Source organism: Pantherophis guttatus, chromosome 3 (assembly GCF_059756535.1).
Source record: "Pantherophis guttatus breed Tessera chromosome 3, ASM5975653v1, whole genome shotgun sequence".
Lineage (NCBI taxonomy): Eukaryota > Metazoa > Chordata > Lepidosauria > Squamata > Colubridae > Pantherophis > Pantherophis guttatus.
Genome location: NC_142065.1, coordinates 189,639,667 through 189,662,265, shown reverse-complemented (window position 1 = coordinate 189,662,265; position 22,599 = coordinate 189,639,667). Strand labels below are relative to the sequence as shown.

Here is a 22,599-nt window from a genome sequence, read left to right as displayed (position 1 = left end):
AGGCAAAATAGCTAAATTTGGAAGCTGGTCTGGGTTTCTGTCAATCCCATCATAGATCAAATAAAATCAAGATGGAGTTATTTTGAGTTTGCAGGGTCCTTGGAGCTCTCTGAGCTTGGCTGTTTGCTTGCAGACCTTCCATTATCCAACTATGTAACATCATCAGTACACGTGAGTGTGGGGTTTGCTCCCTGTTTATATAAAGTAGCTTGCTCTGCCAGTGTTGGTGAGTTGTTTTTTCTCTTAAGATTAATTTTTTTGTGAAAATGCCCCCTTAACAGCCACCTGATCCTCCTCTGTTTCCAAGGCCAGGTCCACATTTCTTACAGTGGGGAAGGTGAAAGTGGTGAGAGCAGATGGGGGTAAGTTTAAAGGTAGCTATCACCGCTAGGAGAAGGAATCAACCTTCAAAGAAAACTAATGGTAAGTCAGTTGTTCCAAAAAAAACCCCAAAACAACAAGAAAAAACTGCAGACATGCAACCTTTTATTTACTAATGAAACAAATATTTATTTATAAGAAGATCAGAAGAATGTGACATCACCAGACAAAAGCTACAAAGACTAAAGCCACAATTTATAAAAGGATGTCATAAAGTTAAGAACTATTATTTATATGCCATTGATATATTACTGTTATCATTTAGTTTATCACAATGAATCAAATATTTAGATAACCCTTGTAACTATTAATATTAAAATTGTTGCTCTGTGGAGAATAGACAGAAAGTTATTTATTAATGTGCTGATTATACAGTCAGGGAGATGTTTAAACTGAATTTCACATTTTTATTTACTTATTGAATTCTTCTGAAAGACTTGGGATAGGTAGATGTTGTTTGATTGTATTTAAGGTATTGTTGTAGGATGTAAGCTGTTCCTAGTAAAGCTGCCTTTTATAACTGATTGATGGTGAATTCATCAATGCCAATGGGAAATAAGGAGTGGGCTTATTTATTCAACACAATCTTATGTAAGTAACCTGGGAGTAAGTACCATTGAACAAATTTGTTCTGTTCCTCCAATGAGCTCAAAACTACAAGAAAAGTAGATTTGATTAAACTGGAAAGTACATCAGAAAGCACTTCCTAATGCACAGAGTTTCCTGAAACAAACTGCCTCAGTGTTTGATGGATTCTTCTTTTTAGCTTTTACCCATACTGAATTACATCTTTTAAGTAAGTTATAATAATTGGTTTTTCACTTCCCCTTTGCCTCTGGAAGCTGTTTTTGTAACTCAGCATTCCTCAAAGTGGAGATCTGAACCCAGGTTCCCTCAGTCTAAATTAAAAAATTATAAGGTATCACTATGCATATTATTTTATTCTGAAATCTCTGAACAAAAAACAAGAGGTGGATGATGGACAAACAGGTATTAAAGAAATCAGGCCAGATTTAAGTTAGGCTTTAAAAAGGTAAGCCTAAGGACAGTCGGTCAAGGACTGTCAGGTGCCTCTGAATAAGCTTTTGTTTCTGTTATTCAAAGAGAAAGCAAACAAAGAAATTAAGTACCTTTGCCACTGGTGCTCTCCATTGTGTACAGATAATCCATGTAGAAAGCCCCAAACCTCTGCATTCCTGTTATCTCTGTGTACATCTCCTACCAACAAAGCAAAGTACATACAACTAATGTTCTCTTAAGAAAGAATCTTGAGATTATAACCCAACGGTATCAGAGCCATATAGAAGTACTAAAGATATATGCTTGTTTGGGTTTGTGCATGAATACATGGTAAAGCTTATCAATACAAAGGACAGAGGTTAGTCAAAGAATTCATCCTTCAAACAGCTAATGCAACTTCCATACCAGGCTACACAAAAGGGCATCTATAAGCCTTCTGGATCTTTTGTTCAGTTTTACCAACAGAAGCTAGTTAATTAGTATCTTAAATTGAGTGAATTATCTCAATCTGACCTCTCATTTCCTAGTAAACCAGGTGACTAAAAATCTAACATTTGCAATTTACAAAACGTTTAGGAAATGGAGTCTGAATCAATTAGGTTTATTTGAACTCAGCAGGAATTGTTTGTTCATTGTCTATAGGAAGCAATGAACCTTAAATAACAGTCTAATCATGTCATTAGACTTGAAGGTGATATTAGCTGAGGAGTAGCTATATACTACTAATAAAGGAATACTTCAAGCTTTAACAAAGTAAGTTTATCAGTCAGATCAGACTGAGAATCAATAGAAAGTTCACCATATAAACTGAGACTTCTCACAAAGAAAGGAAGGAAAGAGCATTCCAAGAATCATACATCTACTGTTACTTTTTAAGATGTTTATAAATGGTTTGAGTAGTAAATAATAAGTAATCAATAAAAACAAAATGGATTGAGAAAAGCTCCAAAAAATTATACACCGTATGAAGGAGAAAAAAATGGAAAAGGCAATTCAATGTAAGTTTCTATTTTCACGATATTGAAAATAATTGAGACGTAGGGAATGAATAATGAAATTACATGTATAATACAGTGGTACCTTGCTACTCGACTGCTTCAAAATTCATAGAATTTGATACTCAATGCTTTTTCATGCAAAAATCTTGTTCCCATACTCATACCTTTTCCTAGTACTTGATGTGCAAGGTAGAACTTGCTGGCATCAGCTGCCTTGTGACTCACTACTCCTAAAGGGCCACATGGTACTTATTCGTTGTTTTTAGTACTCACTGCACCTCACGGAAAGAATCCCAGACAAATATCGAGGTACCACTCTATTGCAATTAACCTCTGAAGATGCTGCCTCAAAAATGTTATCAAGTTTCTTCCACCTCTCTATCCCAATTTTAATTGTCAGGCATTGCACTGTTTTCTAATTGGGCAACCTCAAAAGTTCTTTTGAAAAAAACGAAATCCTGGACACTTGAATTCAGACTATATTGCTTTAAAGAATCTGAATGTGAACATTGTTAGGAAATTAGCCTATTGCTTCTGAATATTCCGATGGCAAATAACTTTTGCCCTTTAAAAACTGTAATTAAGTACCAAAAGTTAACAAGTTTAATGGATATACTAACTTTCATTTCTCACATTTACACTTTGACAATCTTTGATATCGCTTAAGGGAGCATACTACATTTATCTTATTTTAATAAGCACAAAATCTTTTTAAGGTTATGCTGCAAGATAGTAGCCTACCCACAACTAATCAATAATTTCATTACATAAAGTGGTTTAAACTGAATCTCTTTCTAATACCTACTGAAAATTATTTCCAATTAAAAAGGGCTATTTTTTTTTTTTAACCCACTAGAAGTAACACACTTGGTCACCTCATATTGATTTTAGCCACTGAATGGTAAAGAAAAATATGTATTCCAAGAGTTTCTGGATATAACACTCATATACCTTTCTCAGCACAAAAATTAAGGCCAGCAAGTAATAAAATATTTTAAGAAATTGCGTAACACAAATTTTATAACTATATCTACTAAACATAAAGTGTATAAAGACAAAAAATCTGACTATTAAGCAAACTCAAATTAGGGATGAAAAAGACCTTATGAGCAGCTGCATCCAAAATGAATTCTGCACGGACACCATTGTTTTCAGGACTTCTATAATCAAATAGTGAATTGGTAAGATATGTCATTCCTTTTGTACTGAGATTTTCTCCACAGTGGAAAAAGCATGCTTCCTGGTATAAAAGGGGAATAAAATAAAATATGTAAGAATATAAAGAAATCACAGCGCAGAACTTAAATAAACATATTTTTCACAGATGCAGATTGGTTCCAATACTGTACATAATAACTGGTGGAGTTTGCTCACCCTCACCCTAATTCAATACACACAATATCTTTACAGGTAGTCTTTAACTTACGACCGTTTGTTTAATGACCATTCAAAGTTGCAATGAACTTTTAAAAAGCTACTTATGATCTATTCTCAAAATTCTGACTGCTACTCCCCCTGTGGTCACATGATCACATTTCAGGACTTGGCAACTGGTTCACATTTACATTTGGCTGTAGTATTCTGCAAACATGTGTAGCAATTTGCTACATTTTTTGCCAGTTTCCTGCAAAAAAAAAAAACCATTAAAGAGAATGGATTTGTTTAATAACTATGTGATTCATTTAACAACTGTGTGATTCAGTGATTTGCTTTACAACCATCATAAAAATGATCATAATCAAGTCTGGTCATGTGCTATCTTGACATATGACAGCAACAACTCATGGCCAAAATTCTGGGCTCCATTGTGGTCATAAGTGGAAGAGTACCTGTATTTTCTTTTAAATTTCATAAAATATCTCACGGTTACTAGGATCACCACAAAATACTGTGCAGCAAATAAGATTTGTATGTGAACTCATTATTAGCAAATTAAACTAACTCTGCCCTACATTTTGTATAAATATATAATTGCTTTATTATATATCCTACTTCATCTATGTCAGGCATAAACAACCAGACCCACACCTCAAGAGTTCAACTAGCTGGTTTTTTGTTCAAGTCTATACATAGGAACCTTCTCAGACTGATGGTGCAGCAGGGTGAGACTAGATAAACTTCGATGGCATTCAGGGAAAGTCAGTCTTTAACTTCTTGCGCCCATATAGGGACACCAGACTAATTCCCCGTTTGACTCCTCCCTCTGGTCAGCCAGTCTACCTCCTACACCAGATTGCACACAGCTAGAGCTTTTACTACAGGAAATTGAAATTTAGGGGGAAAATACTTTAATAGCATTTATTAATTATATAATTTCAGTAGTTCGATCAAAGTTATCAATCATTAGGGTATGTGTGTATACACAGACTATATCTATCTAATATCTATATCTATATTTATACCTATATCTATCAATCTATATTATCCCCCTTTCTCTTTATATACACATACACACACCTACACACACCAGAGTATTTGAGAGTTTGAACAAATGAACATTGATATTGATAAATACAGTGATTTTCCAACATGTTATCAACTCTTTAGTTGAAACTGTCCTGCCCATTTCTTTTTTTACTGTGGGATCTAAAAAAGTACTTCAGATGTGTTCATGAGCCGAACATATATACAATATTGGGACTTTTGTTCTCACTGATACTTAAATCACTGAGGCACTAATTAAAAACAGTTTCAAAATTACTTTTTATTACTTAAAAAGCGCTACTTAAATCCTGTTCTGACTTTCAGAATAAGACGTGGCACTCTGGATCTAAGTCAGGATCTTTTACAAATTTCTAAAACTGTTTCCAGGCTTTCTAACATATTAGCATGTGTGTGATCCAATAAAATATAAATTATACTCACTGATTCACTTCTATTCTTGTTCTCTTCAAAATCTTTAACTCCCATAATTCCTTTAAGGCAAAAAGCTTGGCAACCAACAAATCCTATCTGGCAATTAAAGAAAGGTTCTCCTCTCATAAGGGCCTGGGAAGAAAATTTAACGTGGTATAAAAACAGTGGGCAATGGTTAATATTCAAACTACAGTGGGATCCTGCACCTAGTTAAATATACATAAATAAAACAAGAAAATAAAGACACCCAAAGAGTTCAACTTCTGGTGAAAATTAGGCAAAATTGTTCAGTTTTCTTGAAAATAGAATATATATGATTTGCCATTGCATTTTTCTGGAATGTTTTTGACTTCCAGTTAATTTACAATCCTGGACACTACAGTGAAATTAATAGCTCTATGGATTATCTTGTATGTAGGCTCACTATACTTAATTTTAAAAAATAAATCAAATAAAAGAGTACTTGTAATGGGAAGACATGAAAATACACACATTTCTGGAGTATAGCTATAATCTAAAAATGGATCTCTTTCAATAATTACAATTGTCCAATAAGAGAGGAATATAAAAACAATACTGTAACTGCCAGCTGAAAATAATAATACTGATGAAAAACTACTGATGCCAAGATTTCTACTATAAATTAACACTGTACAAAAATAGTGGAAAAATTACCTCAATTGTAGTTCCTTCTTGTTGCCAGCAAATTATTTCTTTGGATTTTACTTTCTGTGGACTGTAATAACTACTTTCAGCTTGCATTTCAGTAAGCTATGTAACAATAGGAGGAGATTTACCATTAGTCAACATTAGAATTAAATACATGCAAGATCTCATTATTCTATAAGAAAAAATGATGACATATTTTAGTTTTGGTTAATATGATAATGCAGGAAACAGGCACACTAAAATAGCTATGACGCATTGTCCACACAGAAAATAACTTGGACATAAATATACTATTTTAGCCACATACTGCTACAATTGGAAAAAAAATGAAATACTTTTCCTTTCTCCAATCATAAAAGATGAAGAGAAAAGATAAATTACCCTCTGTGCAGGTGTAACATAATTTATGAATAAAACCAAATGTTATGAAGCACACTGCAATAACACAGGAAGTAATTTAAAAGATGGAAGTATTCCGTTGACCCTTATGAACTTTAAATCATAAGAAAATACTTCAACTTTACACACAGACACAAACACACACATACACTGGTTAAAAAGGTTAGCATTATTCACTAAAATAGGTAGATTAATATTTTGCTTGTTCCCAGCACCCTGTTCATCTTTAACTGCCAAAATAATTTCTAACTTTCTCATAAAACAAAATTTCTAGAAGTTCTCATTACTTTGTCATTTCCGACTGAGTATACACATGGTTGACATTTTGAAGCACAATTGCATAAGGCAAACATTCAAGTAAAACAGGAAAAAATCTTCAGCTGTATGCAATTATTGTAGAGGAAAAGCAATTAATTGATTAAAAGAACTCAAACATTGCAAGAACAATTTCTGACATTATTAGGAAAATGCTACATTTAATTTGGTATGATTTTTTTAAGCTGGAGTAGTATCAGCTACTCAGAATGCTAATGCAGAAACCTGACCTCATTTTTGACCAAAATATGAACCACAAATTAATTCCATACATTTTTAGCATCCAAGCAGAACAATAGATTCTAATGTTTGCCTTCTAAATGCCAGCATAATACCTTTAAGTATTCCAATTTATAATGTAGAAATGTAATATTAACAATTTTGGAATATGGTTAAATTATTTTAATGCAGGGAAATGTACAAGAATAGCTAAAATGGTCAATCTGCAGGAGTTGTAGTCTTTGACTTATGATTCATTCAGTAACTGTTTGACGTCAAAGCAGCACTGAATAAAAGACTTGCGCCCAGTTCCCAAAGATACGCCACTGTAGCACCACATTGGTTATGTGAATTCAGCTGCTTTGCAATCTACCCATATTTACAACTGCTGGAGCATTTCCCACACACACATTTCCCCCCTATCTCTGCCCTTCTGAGTGCCCTGCACTCTACCACATACTATATCCCTGATATCCCCTTGCTGCTGCTCCCTCCAGTTGACCTTCACCATCTTCTTCTTCCTGATGTTGGCCCAGGATCCAGGCAGTTGAAGAGGGTGCAGCCCTGAGGTGCACACAGTGAACACAGCGGGATGATGGAGCCTGACCTGATGAAGGGAGCTCGCCAGGCCCAGCTGGGGAGTAGCTAGCTGGACAGTGAGGCGCAATGCTGTGTGAAGTAGGAGAGTGGCAGTTCATGAGATAAAGGTGGAAGTTGTTGGAAGATACCATCTGGGGTGGTGGCAGAACTGGAAGAATTGTAAGGAGTTGCAAGGTCTGTAGGCTTCGGCACATTGGAAGCTGCTGGTCATTCATGAGACTTTGCGGGAGGAAAACTGGGCTGAGAGCAAGTAGAGGACCTGTGGGCAAGTTCTGCCAGAGCTGGTCTCACTTCTACTTCTTGCTGAAGCCGCGCTGATCAGTTCTCCTGGTATACTTCTGACACACACTATGCAGTGCATGTTGGAAGTTGCTGGCCATTTGTGAGCCTTTGCAAGAAGAAGACTGGGGCAAAAGCAAGCAGAGGGCCTATGGATAGATTTATTTATTTGTTCATGAAATTTATTGCCTGCCCCACTTACCACAGGTTAACTCTTAATGCTGGGCTCACCTCCACTCCTTGCTGAAGCCTGAGTTCTGGTTTTCCAGGAGCGTTCCAACACAAGCTGCATAGTGCACACTGCGCATCTGAGAAGCCTGCATCACTATGCTTCTTCCAGTTCTGCTGCCATCCCAAACAGCAACTCCCACACAGTCTCCACCTTCACCCTGGGAAACAGGCCTCACCTGCCTTGCCAATGTTTCATTACCTAACTAGGTAATATCATCCATGCTCACTTATAATGGATGATACCTGGGCTCTGATAATGTTAGGCACTGATGATGTTACCTAGTTGGGAAGTGAAATGCTTGCAAGTAAACAACTAAGCTCATAGATCACTAAGAAAACTCTGTGATTTTTATTTCGTAACAGAGAAAATAATTGATAACATAGATGTTATAGGTCAAATGTAGTAATAACAATTTTGCTCCAAGAAAGCCTAGGTTCAGATCTTCATTTAGCACTGAGATTTAATAGATAATTTGGGGCTATTAGACTAATTCTGTCAGAGGATTACTGACAGAGAAAACAAAGTATCATGTGTAATGCCATAAATGTTCAGGAAGCAATAAATAAATAAATAAATAAATAAATAAATAAATAAATAAATAAATAAATAAATAAATAACTAAATCTGCAGAGAATTAAAGCTCCCTCCCCCCTTTTCAGGGTGATTACATTCCTTTCTTCATTTATTATTTTTCAGTTGTTTGATCCTTCTTTTGAGTCTTTGTCATAGGTTTGTGCAACAAACCTTATCAAATTTTATAGGGTGGACACTTGTTGCACACCTCCCTATCCTGTTGCATCCTCCTCGGTCAGCCTGGGAAACTCCTTTTGGCAGGTGAGGCTCTGCAGCCCCCTCATACTCACTGCACGGTGCACACATCCCAGGGCTGCATCCTCACCCAGCACATGTATACTGGGCCAGCAGCAGAAGGAAAAAGATGGCGAAAGTCATTTATGGGTAGAAGAGGACAGCAGGGTAGTCAGCAGAATGCAGCACACTAAAAGGGCAGAGATGGGAGGAGATAGGCAGGTTGGGAAAGATGAAGAGGGCAGTGGCTTCCCCGCCTGACAACAGTTTGATGCACTATCCTGGCCTAACAACTACAACAACCAAATATATAAAATACATTTTATATACATTTTCTCAGAGTATTAGAATTTGAGTGATCTTGTTTGTACCTACTGCACTTGATTCATCACTCAATTAAATACAGCTAAAAATATACTAGTATTAAAAATAAAATACTTGCTTTGAAAGTGATTGTTGCCTTTGTGCAATAAAATCCTATGGAAACAATGGGATCCTTAATGATTGGACTTTTCTGTTGGTTCATCATTCCGTCATCCATTCCAATATCATCTGTGTCTTCATTATCAGTGCTCACAATAGCTGGTACAAACGACCAGGCCCACGATACCCATCCTTGCTGTTGATCATCATCTTGTGGAATGTAAAATTCTGGAGAAATGTCTTTGCCTATTTCGTCTTCTGCACCTTAAAACATAAAGAAACAGAGCTAGTTAACAATGCAATTTTAGTCACTAAAAATTGAAGCCAATTTGTATTTACCTCTGTAGAAGAAAAGACATTTTTTCTGCCTGAATATATTAAATGTCTTGTCATAATTAACATGAAGAGAAGATTTAATTTTCTTGTTTGCTGGACTGAACATATTTATAAAATATCCATTTCCAAATGCATTGTACAATTAAGGATAGTAGTTTATGTATTTGATATAATTAAAATATATATTTATATATTTTAAAAATGGCCTTTGTTGCTCATATAGAACATTTTTGTTATATATGAGCAACATCAATTTAAATTTAAAAATCTATCTATAAAGGCTGTTTAAAGATAAGAATTTGGATTGGCACAAAGATTAAGCACAAAGATTGGCAACAAAGATTAGATAGAGCCAATCTACTTATTTCAACCCGGAATAGTGAATTTGCAGATAGTAATACTAATATTGCTATCGTAAACTGGCAATTTGGGCCCTGATTAGTTTGAAAAAAAAATGCCCCCCCAAACCTCTCACTTTTTTTCAATCTTACTTCCTAACTTCAAGGAAATATGAAACACTCGTGCTGTTGAACAGCTGAAAACATTATCCTAAAGTAGAACTATTTTAAACTTCATTGCAATGGAATTGAAACAAATGCTATGAATGTTAGCATTTATTTGAGGAAAAATGATGAAAAGGAATGCCTAAATATTGCCAGAATGTTCAAAAACAGTAGGGCTGCATGTAAGGATAGTATAATTGGAGAAATGTTATAATCTGAATTGAGCTTATTTACGAAACGGTCATCAGACTTGTTTAACATGGCATAAAGATTGGCTCTGGGCTAGATAATTAGAAGAATAGCAATAATATTTTCCTATACAAAGGAAGAGTAGAAAGAGTAAGTGAAAATTAGTTTGGAATTAGTCTGTTAAATATATCTAGGAAGATATTTGACAGAATTGAAGTGACAATGGGCTAAATATGAAAAGCACACTTCAACTTTTTGCTTCAGGGGAGATATGCAAACTAGATTTTTGCTCTTTAGCAAATCACTGAGAAATGAATGAAAGTGAGAATGATGGTATATTACTTAATTCAGAGAAATCCTACCACAAACCAAATACTTGAATTACAGAATGTCTGGGTGAATATGAAGCTAGTTGTTAAATGCGATGAGAGCTTGGAGCTTTTAGCACATTTTTATGGGCTATTATGAGCCACCTAGAGTCATTATATGAGACAGGCAGCCATATCAGTCCTGTGAGTGAGTGAGTGAATGAGTGAGTGAGTGAATCAATCAATCAATGTGATAAAAATAAAACACCTATGAAAATAAATGAGTCACCTCATTTATTTAGTATGCACCTTGGTTGTTTAATGTATTTACAGCTAAACCTCTCTTGTAAGGAATGAGTTCTTTTCCATAAAATGTCATAATCTGTGTGTTCTTCTACTGACTGACTGACTTCTATCTATTTATCTATCTTTGTATACTGCCATATTCTCAAGACTCCCAGTTTACCACATAGGAAATGACAATACAGAATCATAAAATATTAAAACATCCAATGTCTTTGGCTCTCAACACAAGTACAATATGCTGAGGGTGATGAATACTTGATAATACACAAGCATTCCCCGTCACTGCATGCTGCACCAACTGCAATTTCTGGATGTCTTCAAAAGCAGTATTACATGAGGAAACATAAAAGTCATAGAGTACTGAGTATATCTGGTAAAGAGGAGAAAGGTCTAGAACAAATATACGTGAATACGAACTGAATACAAAAATGAATGATCAGTAAGGAAAAGTAAACAATTTCTATAGAGAGAATGATTTGTTTTAAAGGAAGGGTAAATGGATTTTATATTTGATCAAGCCCATTTTATAACCTCATGTTTAACTGTGCTAACTACTCTCTATATTATTAGAATCAGGCAACAATATGTAACTACAATCCTTCAAAGTCAGTGCTCCACGCTCTGTTTTTCCAAGTTCATTATAAAGTGAAATAACACAACGAGCTCAATGAGAAACAGTTTTGTGTGTGTGTGTGTGTGTGTGTGTGTGTGTGTGTGTGTGTGTGTGTGTGTTATTATAATAAACTTCCTTATTAAAGAGATGGGGCACCTATGTTTAGTTTTTCATTTAAATAATAGAAGAAACAACGGATAGCTTTGTAGGTGGTATGTTCTGAGGCTGTCATATAAAACCAATAAAAATAATGGAAACAAATCCACATGGACCCAACACAGAGTTTATCATTCTTTTCTTCCAAATCAGTACAATAAAGGCAAAACAGCTCTGCTTCCTACAGTAATCTAATGAAAGCCACACAACAGCTAAAGTGGTTAAACTTGGCTACTCAATGAAGTAAGTTTCACTTTCACTGTAAATAGGCTCAGATGTTTGCATAAAAGTACCCATTACTTTCAAGGGCACAAATGGCATAACTTTGACACCTATTCTCAATTCACACTGCACTGCATTCTAAAATGCTCTTTAGTGATTATTACCTATCTATGGTTATACTTTAAAAAAATCAAGATTTAAAAAAATTAAGATCACTATACCCAGACATTAGTAAGCTTGCTGCACAGATACTTCAATAGTATTTCTCAGATATACTTACCCATTTCATTATATTGTCTCTTTTCAACCCACATCCATTTTAATGTTATTTTGATGTTATCTAATCTTTAAAAAACCCATCTTTCTCTACCCTCAAATTATCCAACATTTAAGAATTGATTTGTAATATAGGTACACATATCTGAATTAAATTGTAAATGTCTTTTTCTACATCTATCATAGATGCAATAAAGGAGAATATCTGTAGTTCAGAGTTGAAATGAGGAGTCCTTGGTGCTTTCTGGGCTTGCTTGTTTTTTTGCAGATGTTCTGCAAGATATTTCGTGCAGCTATTTAAACTAGGTAACATCATCAGTGCTAGGGTGCTGGGTTACTGAAACATCTGCAAAAAACAAGCAAGCTCAGAGAACACGAAGGACTCCTCAGAGATGGCTAGTTATTTATTAATGTTAGTATGCTTTCACATCGCCTTTTGTATCATTACATATGGTTGAGAAATAAAATAAATAATCTAAAGTGTGTTCAGATTAAGAAGGAAATTCTATTAATGCTAACCTACATTAAATAAACCTACCAAATATAGTAGTAAATATAATTTAAGGTAATTTCTTCTCAATTGATTGTTACTGAATTATATAACAGGAGAATCTAAATCATCCAAATAGATTTATTCTATACATACTCTTTTTGCATCTTATTATAAAATATTAATGTGACTCTTTGAACCAGCCTAAGATCGGTGGAAGACTCAATAAGGTAGCAATCAGTTTTAAATATACACTGCTCAAAAAAATAAAGGGAACAGAAGCAGAAGACATCCGAGATCTGAATGAATGAAATAGCCTTATTAAATACTTTGTTCGTTACATACAGTACTTGTGTGTTCCCTTTAGTTGTTTGAGCAGTGTATAAACTACTGTATATAAAGAACAAAGAATTTAATAAGGCTATTTCATTCATTCAGATCTCGGATGTCTTCTGCTTGTGTTCCCTTTATTTTTTTGAGCAGTATACATTCATGGCCTCAATAAAGTTTCTTGAACAAGATGCATATCTCATAGAAAATGCATTTCCACTAATTGCTTTTAGAAGATAAAATTGCTTTTAATAAAAATGTTTCTGTGCAAGACTTCATGAGATAGATTTTTCTATAAATCAAATTGCTTAATATTTAAATCCTAATAAATAACAATGTACAAAATATTCAGTTATGGGACATTCCACCTTAAAAATAGGCTCTTCGGAGTTTTATAGAAGTGAACAGTCTGTTTCAAAGTCAGATTCTTTCTTATTACCTGAGATATTACCCAAGATATCCTTGGTGTGACAAACAGGGTCTTCACTTTCTCCATCTTTAAAGTTACCAATTTCTCCATAGTACAGTGAAATTACAAGCTGCATTATACGGATAAACATAGGAAGCTGTTGATCAGTAATAGAAAGCTTCAGACTTTCAACTAAAGTATGAACCTGCAAGTACAGAGAAAAGCACATAATAAAAATAATCAGATTCCAACGCTCATGTTTAAGAAGCATCTGAAGACTGACAGGCATAGATATCATAGGAGAAAAAAATTAAACGTTCAGTGGGGTTGTCTTGGGTAAGTCTCTATCTTCTCATACAAAACGGACGTTGTGTTCCTGAACGTCCATTTTCGGGGCGCTGCGACTCCAATCCATGGACGGGTAGCTTCTCCTAGTTGCTGGGCAGAACTGAGTGCTAAACCTTCCCATTGTCAGGCCACGCCCACCTCAACCAATCAGCTTTCAGTCTTTCCTCACGAAGGTGCAGGAACCAGGCCAACTATGAAAAACATAACAATTTTAATCAAGAGAAAACAACAGAAACAGGAAGCCGAATGGGTGGGTATGGATTGGAGTCGCAGCGCCCCGAAAATGGACGTTCAGGAACACAACGTCCGTTTTCCATTGCACTGCTCCTCCAATCCATGGACGGGGATATACCCAAGTTCAGGAGCTCAGGGTGGGAGGCTGACTGGAGACCTCAGCCTGAGGCGTGGCCACTTGTTGTAAAACTCTACGTCCAAACGCTGCATCGGACGAGGCGTACTGATCAATTTTGTAGTGCCGGATAAAGGAAGTGTCAGAAGCCCATGAGGCTGCTCTACAGATTTCGGACACTGAGGCATTCGTAGACCAAGCTGCAGATGCGGCCGCACTGCGTGTTGAATGTGCGTAGATCTTAGCCGGACGGGGGCGTTTTCGTATGTCGTAGGCCGTAGTGATGCAAGCTTTAATCCACCTGGCAATTGTAGTAGATGACACCTTCTTCCCCATCGAGGAAGGGGTGAAAGACACCAACAAGGATTCAGTCTGCCAAAAGGACTCAGTACGTTTAATATAACGCCGAAGAGTACGCCTAACGTCCAAAGTATGCCATAAGGACTCAGTCTGATGACGAGGATTCGGACAAAAGTTAGGTAGAACCAACTCTTGAGTGCGGTGGAATCGTGAATTTATCTTAGGTAAGAAAGATGGATCCAAGCGCAGGATCACTCTGTCACTATGAAAGATACAAAGGTCCTTGTGGACGGATAGCGCAATGAGCTCCGATACGCGTCGAGCTGACGTAATGGCTAAAAGAAAGGTGACTTTGAGCGTCAGAAATTTTAGAGATACTGAAGCCAAGGGCTCAAATGGCGACGTTGTAAGCGCTTGAAGGACTAACGGAAGATCCCAGGATGGGTACCTATGTATCACCGGAGGTGAGATGTTGGAGGCCCCATGCAGGAAACTCTTAATCCTAGGATTATGGGAAAGAAAATGGTGTTCCTCGCACCTAATGACTGTGGATAAGGCGGCCACCTGGCGTCGAAGCGTGGCAGGAGCAAGACCTTTTGCTAGACCACCATGTAAGAAGTTCAGAATGTCCGGGATATCTGCAGAGGTCGGGTCCACGTGATGGGCCACACACCAGGCAGCGAATGTACGCCACGTAGACTCATAAATTCTAGTAGTGGAAGGGCGCCTGGCAGCTTGGATCACCTTTATGACATCGGAAGACAGTTTGTCCTTCTGTAGCTGGAGCCGCTCAAGCGCCAAGCGGCCAATCGGAGCCACCCTGGATCGGGGTGGACGATGGCCCCTTGGCTGAGCATCTCCTCCTCCAGTGGTATTACCCACGGAGGAGAAGCGGACAGTCCCACTAGGTCTGCATACCAGGGCCGGCGAGGCCACTGAGGAGCTATCAGAATCAACTCGGCTCTCTCCAACAACACCTTCCGAATCAGTCTTGGAATCAGCGGCAAGGGAGGGAAGGCATAGAGAAGCCCTGGAGGCCACTGACAGCGTAGAGCGTCGTAACCCTCTGCATCGATGGTCGGGTAACGTGTGTAGAACCTCGGTAGTTGGGCGTTCTGGGGCATGGCGAAGAGGTCCACCTGAGGGCGGCCAAATTGTCCCACTATCTGATCGAAGAGGGCAGGCTTGAGAGACCACTCTGCAGGGTCCAGGTGCTCCCTGCTGAGCCAGTCCGCCATGATGTTGTCCTGCCCCAAAATGTGGTCTGCCACCAGAGATGCCGTGTGCCTTTCCGCCCAAGCCAACAGGCTCTCCGACTCCATCATCAGGGATCTGGAGCGCGTGCCTCCCTCCCGATTTCTGTGTGCCTTGGTGGTGACGTTGTCCGTCCGGACCAGCACATGTTGACCCTCCAAGGTGTGAACAAAATGGCGCAAGGCGAGACGAACAGCCCTCAACTCCAGCAAATTGATGCTGTTCGTCCGCTCCGCCGGAGACCACTGACCTTGAATCTCTGCATTCTGCAGATGGGCTCCCCAGCCCGACAGGCTGGCGTCGGTAACCAGAACCACTCGGTCCGGTTCGAGAAAGACACATCCTTTTTGCAGTGCGGGGGACCTCCACCACGTGAGTGACAGTCGAGCTTGTGGGGGCAAGACAATCCGATGGGATGATGAGCTGTGGTTCGTTCTCTGGAAGGGAAGCAACAGCCACTGAAGGGGGCGGGAATCTCTGCGTGCCCACGGAACGACATGGATGCAGGATATTAACTTCCCCAACAATTGATTCAACAGGAGCAGAGACACTTTCTTCAGGGACTGAACTTGCCACACCATAGATCTGATGTCGCAAACGCGATCTGGGGAGAGAAAAACCTTCCCTAGCTGGGAATCGATCACAGCCCCCAGGTGTTGGAGCCATGTCGTAGGCGTCAGATGGCTCTTTTGCCAGTTGATAGAGAAGCCATGGTTCTGGAACGCCTGGAGGACCACCTCCATGTCTTTCCTCACCTGCGACGGGGACGTTGACATTACCAGCAAATCGTCGAGGTAGCAGCTGAGACGTACAGAGCGAGATCGGATTGAAGCCGCGACTACCGTCACCAATTTTGTGAAGGTCCTGGGGGCCGAGGACAGACCGAAAGGCATCGCACGGTATTGAAAATGCATGTTGTTGTATTCGAAGCGAAGGTAGCGCCGGTGCAATGCGTGGATAGGGACATGCAGGTATGCTTCGCGGAAATCTACAGATTGAAGATAGTCCCTTTGTCTGATAGATGCCAAAACTGTCCTGAGGGAGTGCATCTTGAACCTGCGATACAGAATATATTGATTGAGGCGCTTTAGGTTCAAGATGCCCCTGTGGCCCCCCGATGACTTGGGCACCAGAAATAAGGTAGCGTAGAATCCAGTTCTCTCTTGACCTTGGGGCACCGGCTCCACGGCGTTGATGGAGAGGAGGTGTGAAATCTCTGCTTCCATGAGCCCCCTCTGAACCTTGCACCGAGGGATGGGGCAGCGGCGAAAGGTGTTGGGTGGTAGAGTGTGGAACTCGAGGCGAAGCCCCTGTTGGATGGTCGTGCGGATCCAAGTGTCGGTTGTCGAGAGGTCCCACTGAAGGTAGAATTGCTGGAGTCGACCTCCGATAGGACCCGGAATCGCCGAGTCACTTCCCTCTGCGTGGAGGGCGGTAAGAGGAGCCTCTGAAGGGGCGCTTCCCTTGGGATTGGTTCCTAGATCTGTCACGAAATGGCTGTCTGTCTGATGTTCGGTCAGACATCTGGGAATAAGAGCGTTGGTAGTATGGACCGCTCGACGTCGAGGACGAACGAAAGGACTGGCGCTGTGTATAAGGTGTATATCTCCGCTCTGCACGGCGAAAGGAAGACGGTAACACCTTGCGCTTGTCTTTATCTTCTATCAAGATTGGCTCCAGACAAGGACCGAATAGTGATGGGGCTGTAAACGGAGCCGAAGCCAACTTCCATTTAGCTTTGTTGTCTGCGCGCCAGTTTCGTAGCCAGAAAAGACGCCTGTTGGTCACTGTTGCTGCCATAGCTCGAGAAGCAAATTTTGTCGCCGTCAAGGAGGCATCTGCAGAGTATTCCGTTGCTGCCACAAGTTTATTAATGTCCTGGTGCACCCTGGTGCCCTGGGGGACAACCTCTCTTGCCGCTGGCGGAGCCAGATCAGAGAAGCTCTGTTGAAAAAAGACGTGGCCATGGCTGCCTTGATAGCCCAGGCCACAGCTTGGTACGCTTTACGGAACCCCATTTCCATTCTGCGGTCCTCCGCCTTGAGGCCATCCACCACATCTGAAGTCAGCATCGAAGAGGTAGACAAAGCAGCGACCGGGGCGTCAATGAAAGGGACAGTCAGAAGTTCCTCCAGATGTGACTCAGCAGAGTAAAGACGTTTGTCCAGGCCACTCGGGGCAGTCAGGGAACCTGGTTGGCCAAAGGCAGATGTAATGACATTGGAAAACAAGGGAGGACAAGGAATCACGTCCTGATCTTGTTTAGAAACGTGAAATAGAGCTTCGTGTGGGTGTTGAGAATCAGAAGACTTTTCAGCGGTCCCTTCTGCAATGCCAAATTTTGTAGCGACCTTGGCTTTATGAAGCAAGGATTTGAAGACAGAAGGCCGGAACAAATTTGTGAAGGTGGGCTTCTCGGGAGGGAGATCCTCATCCTCCGAGAATTCGACATCTTCTGGACAAATTTCCCCTTCCTCAGATTCTTCAGAGGAAGATTCAACAGGACGTTGCCTACTAGTGCTCGGAACTGCTTCATTAACTGGGACCGGAGCTGAAGAAGATTGAGAGGTGTTGACTGGCCGAGCCACCTCCTGTTGTATGCCAGCAGCCAAGATCTTTGCCAGCGCATCTGACAACATAGACTGAAAACTCACAGGTGTGTCAGGAACCTCCGGGCGGAGCCCCGCCGCAGTAGGAGTAAACGTAGCCTCCGGCACCCGTCTGCTGCCCAATGGCGCATCTGATTGGCTGGAAACATCTGGCAATGACATTGACACTCCTTTGGAGCGCTGTAAGTTGGAAGCAGCGAGCCTGGTAGATGATGAGGCAGATTCGGCTTGCAAAATTCCAGAAGGATCAGCCCAGTCCTGAGATGTGGCAAATTGTCTGGACAGATTTGCTTGTTGGAGCTGGGCCCTCTCAAATTGCTTCTCTAAGGCTTCATGGCTCCTCTGCTCCGCCTTGTTGGTGGTGGAAGACTTAGAGGATGACTTGGACTTGCGAGACTTGGATTTAGTTTTCTTACTGCCTGACTTATGTTGAGTGGCAGGGTATTCACAGGCGCCCTCTGAATCAGAAGATAAGGCAATGTCTGCCATGTTGAATGAGGCAGAAGAGGGCAGGCCACAAACCAAGTCCAACAGATATCTGCCCGAGGCTTCCCACCAGGAAAATGCCCACAGTGCAGTTCCAAGTGAGCAGGGGTAAAATTAGGCTCAGAAGCTGCTGAGCTCAAATCCCCATTATAAGACAGCCAAGTCAATCAGGCAAGGGAGTTATAAAGTTGACAGGCCTTGGTCAGGACACAGGGCTACAAGTCATTAAGGGTGGTTAATAATGCACAAAACACCCACCGCTAGCCGGCAACAGTCTCTTGTTTGTCTTTTTTTTTTTTTTTTTAATCTTGCCTCTCCAAAATGGCGGCCGCCACGCTGACAGAGTCCCGAAACAAAATGGCGGCCGTCACAAACACAGAAATACTTGCTGAGGCGTTGGAGCTTGATCTCCCAAGAAAGGCACCTCCGAAGACGAACCACAGCGATCTGGTTAACGGGCGCCTCAATGCAGCCCGGAAAAAACGGCGCTGAAGGTGTACGACAGGCAGCACTTGCCTCCGCTAGCGCTGCACGCTTTAAGCGCTCCCCAGCTGATCTGCCAACATCGGAGGCCGCCCGATGACAGGGCAGGCACTCCGGAGCCACTCGTTAAGGACGGAGCTGAGGCTAGGGCAGCTCTAACGCCTCAGCGGAAGGCTAGCCTCTCGCCAGCGGCAAAGGAAGCACGGATCTGCCCAGCCGGGTCGGAATCCGGCGTGCTGCAGCCCCGATCGGCAGGGAGATAGGCCAGGCGGCTTGAAGCTCCAAGCACACCTCAGGCACACAGCAATAGGAATCTCCCTCGTGGCAGCTCCTCAGTATAATCAAAGATGAGAAAGAGAAAATAATAAAATAAAATAACAAAGTAAGAAGTAGGGAAGGTAAATTCTAATTAGAGAGCACTCAAATTGCCAAGTTCTCACAGCAACTGAGTGAGAAAGACTGAAAGCTGATTGGTTGAGGTGGGCGTGGCCTGACAATGGGAAGGTTTAGCACTCAGTTCTGCCCAGCAACTAGGAGAAGCTACCCGTCCATGGATTGGAGGAGCAGCGCAATGGAAAACAACTTCGAAACCAAACAAATATAAACTTTTATTCTCAGTAAAATAGACATAACCAATACAATTCTGAAAGAAAATACTTTATCCTTAATAGTTCTAATAAGGAATAGTTAAAGCTAGCACTAATTCAAAAAATTAAAGTCCATGATCTAACCAATACCTTTAATACCCTGTTCTGAAACATTTTGGATATTCTAAAATGTACACATTCTAAATTGGAAAATCTACTTTGAGAGAATAAAGCTCAGAATTCCATAGAAATTGGCCACTACCTAAAAAAAATAATTTGTTGATAGTGATCCAATATTTCTGAATATTAATCTTCAGTTCTACAGTCAAGCCTGTTTGAAATTTGTAATAGCTAATAAATTGAAGTTACACTGAACAGCTTTAAATGTCCTTTATGTTGAATTGGTAGCCTGCATTAGAAGACTGAAACCACATGCTACTGGATAAATTATGCACAAAACAACTGCTTATTACAGCATGTGGCATCAATAATACTAGTAAAATTAACTGCACATAGGGATAGATGAATTACAATACACAAGTCCACATCTGGAAACAACTTCAATATAGATAAAGTTACGGAGCTTCCTCAGTTTTATGTCAGAAATAGGATAAATTTCCAAAAATATATGGTGCTATTGACTCTTGGATTTAGCTGATGATGCTGGTCCCAAGATACATATTAAGATATGTCACCTTGACATAAGATTAAAATAAAAAACTTCAAAAAAATATTCTGTACTCCAAACTATATGATTTCTTTCCTTTAGTTATATTTTTTTCTATTAACCATAGTCATGCCAATATCAAGGAAGAAATAAGGCGTCCAGAATTTCATAGAGTAACATCACTGTACAACATGGATAAAGTTAATACTTAAAACAGAAATTCCTGAAACTTAAATTCTGGTCATGGGTCAGAACACAATTCTCTCTTCTTCTTCTTCTTTTTTTTTTTTTTGTTTCAGCATAAATGTACCTCAAAAAAAAACCTTCAGTTATCTATTTTTGGATTTTCAAGAATATATGACCCGATTATCAGGAAATCTACTTACTTTAATAATGGATGGCATCTTCGAATTAAGATTATCATAAGTGAAGTGCAAGCGAGTTCTAAACGAACACTTGTATAGCAGAGGATCTTGATAAAATTCAATTTTGCCACTAGCATTCCTCTTGTCTAGGCAAACTGTACAATCAGAAAAGTTTATCACTTTCCTTAGTACCAAGTCAGTTGCTATGAAAAGAAAGAAAAATATTGTTCCATTTTAATAGCAAGACAAAACAAATATTGTATGATTATTTATATTCTGCTTAATTTAGAAAGAACCATACATGGCAAGACTGAATAAGCTTTTTTCAAAATAACAGCCAACCTTTGATTGGGACATTGGAAATAATGCTTCGAAAAAGGAAGTGCTTGGGACAACAAATATACAATAAATAGTACCAGTATGAAAACTACATTTGCATTATCTTTCATTTAAAATAAATATGCAATTACTCTTGATGTATGAAATAACTCCCCTCCTTTCACATTAAAAATAACACCACCCAGATTATGTATGCTTCTTTGATATATAACAGAATAACAGAGTTGGAAGGGACCTTGGAGGTCTTCTAGTCTAACCCCTGCTCAAGCAGAAAACCTGTTCCATTTCAGACAAATGGTTGTCCAATATCTTCGTAAAAATGCCTGGTGTTGGAGCATTCACAACTTCTGGAGGCAAGTCGTTCCACTGATTAATTGTTCTGTCAGGTGTGGCAGCCCTTAGATATTGGAGCACTGCTATCATGTCACCCCCCCGTCCTTTTTTTCACTAGACTAGACAAACCCAATTCCAGTAACAGTTCTTTATATCCAGAATTTGTTTAACATACATATAAAAAATAACATTGGGGAGACTAAACTCAGGATGAGTTCCCAAATACACCCTGCTGCTTGGTATACATTTTAATAAGTCACTGTAGAATCTGGAAGCCTCAACTCCCCCACTCTCTCAAAAAGCTGTGTTTCTTGTTCTAAGGACACAACAAGGAAACACAAACATCTTATCCACAAAACTAGCTGGTCTGATGTTTCATATATCCAGTCAGGATTAATCATCTCTCTGCTAAGTTTTACAGAGCCCATTTACCTATCATGGTTCCCTTATTAGTTAATAGAACAACCATTTCCCAGTGTCTTTAACTGAAGACAGTGAGCTGGTTTTTTTAAGTCTGGCAGAAAGTTAGGACTTATAGATTACCTGATATATCCATAAAGGCTCGATCCCAAAATTCATCTACTGTGTAACATTCTGCAGAAGTAATATTAACAGAAAGAACAATATCATCCTCCACATATTTGAGTATGAGATTATTAATGACGATGTTGACGTTGTTTATAACCCGCCAAATCAAACTTTGTACATAACCTAAGAAGGAAATATGAATATGGTCAGTCTTATTATTTGGGAATTCCACCGGCGAGCTGCTTAAAACAAAATAACTTTGTTAAATTTGACAATATATAAAAATAAATAAATAATAAATAAATAAATAATAAATAAATAAAATAAAATAAAATAAAATAAAATAAAATAAAATAAAATAAAATAAAATAAAATAAAATAAAATAAAATAAAATAAAATAAAATAAAATCCAAAAAAAGCTTTTAAATAAAACAAATGCCATCACCTTTTCTGGTCTTTAGTCTTCAGTAATTATAAATATCAAATAGAATGGGCATTCCCCCCAAATCAGTAGATAATCATTATCCAGTGAAAGTTAATTTAAATATCACAAATTAATGCATAAGTGGAAATAACTGGGCTACTGATAGACCTGCATAGCAATCTCTATTTCC

General features: G+C 39.2%; 1 protein-coding gene across 2 annotated transcripts in view; it reads right to left on the bottom strand.

Moving 5' to 3' along the window:
- The window catches only part of VPS13B (vacuolar protein sorting 13 homolog B), a 328,745-nt gene that overhangs the window by 285,541 nt on the left and 20,605 nt on the right, over positions 1 to 22,599 (bottom strand). For both annotated transcript variants that reach the window (XM_034422515.2, XM_034422516.2), the window contains exons 5-12: positions 22,000 to 22,167; positions 20,806 to 20,987; positions 13,367 to 13,541; positions 9,218 to 9,462; positions 5,931 to 6,026; positions 5,265 to 5,387; positions 3,502 to 3,639; positions 1,512 to 1,599 (exon numbers count right to left, since the gene is read on the bottom strand). In XM_034422515.2, the coding sequence (XP_034278406.2) occupies positions 1,512 to 1,599; positions 3,502 to 3,639; positions 5,265 to 5,387; positions 5,931 to 6,026; positions 9,218 to 9,462; positions 13,367 to 13,541; positions 20,806 to 20,987; positions 22,000 to 22,167 (1,215 nt within the window). The remainder of the gene's footprint in view (positions 1 to 1,511; positions 1,600 to 3,501; positions 3,640 to 5,264; positions 5,388 to 5,930; positions 6,027 to 9,217; positions 9,463 to 13,366; positions 13,542 to 20,805; positions 20,988 to 21,999; positions 22,168 to 22,599) is intronic.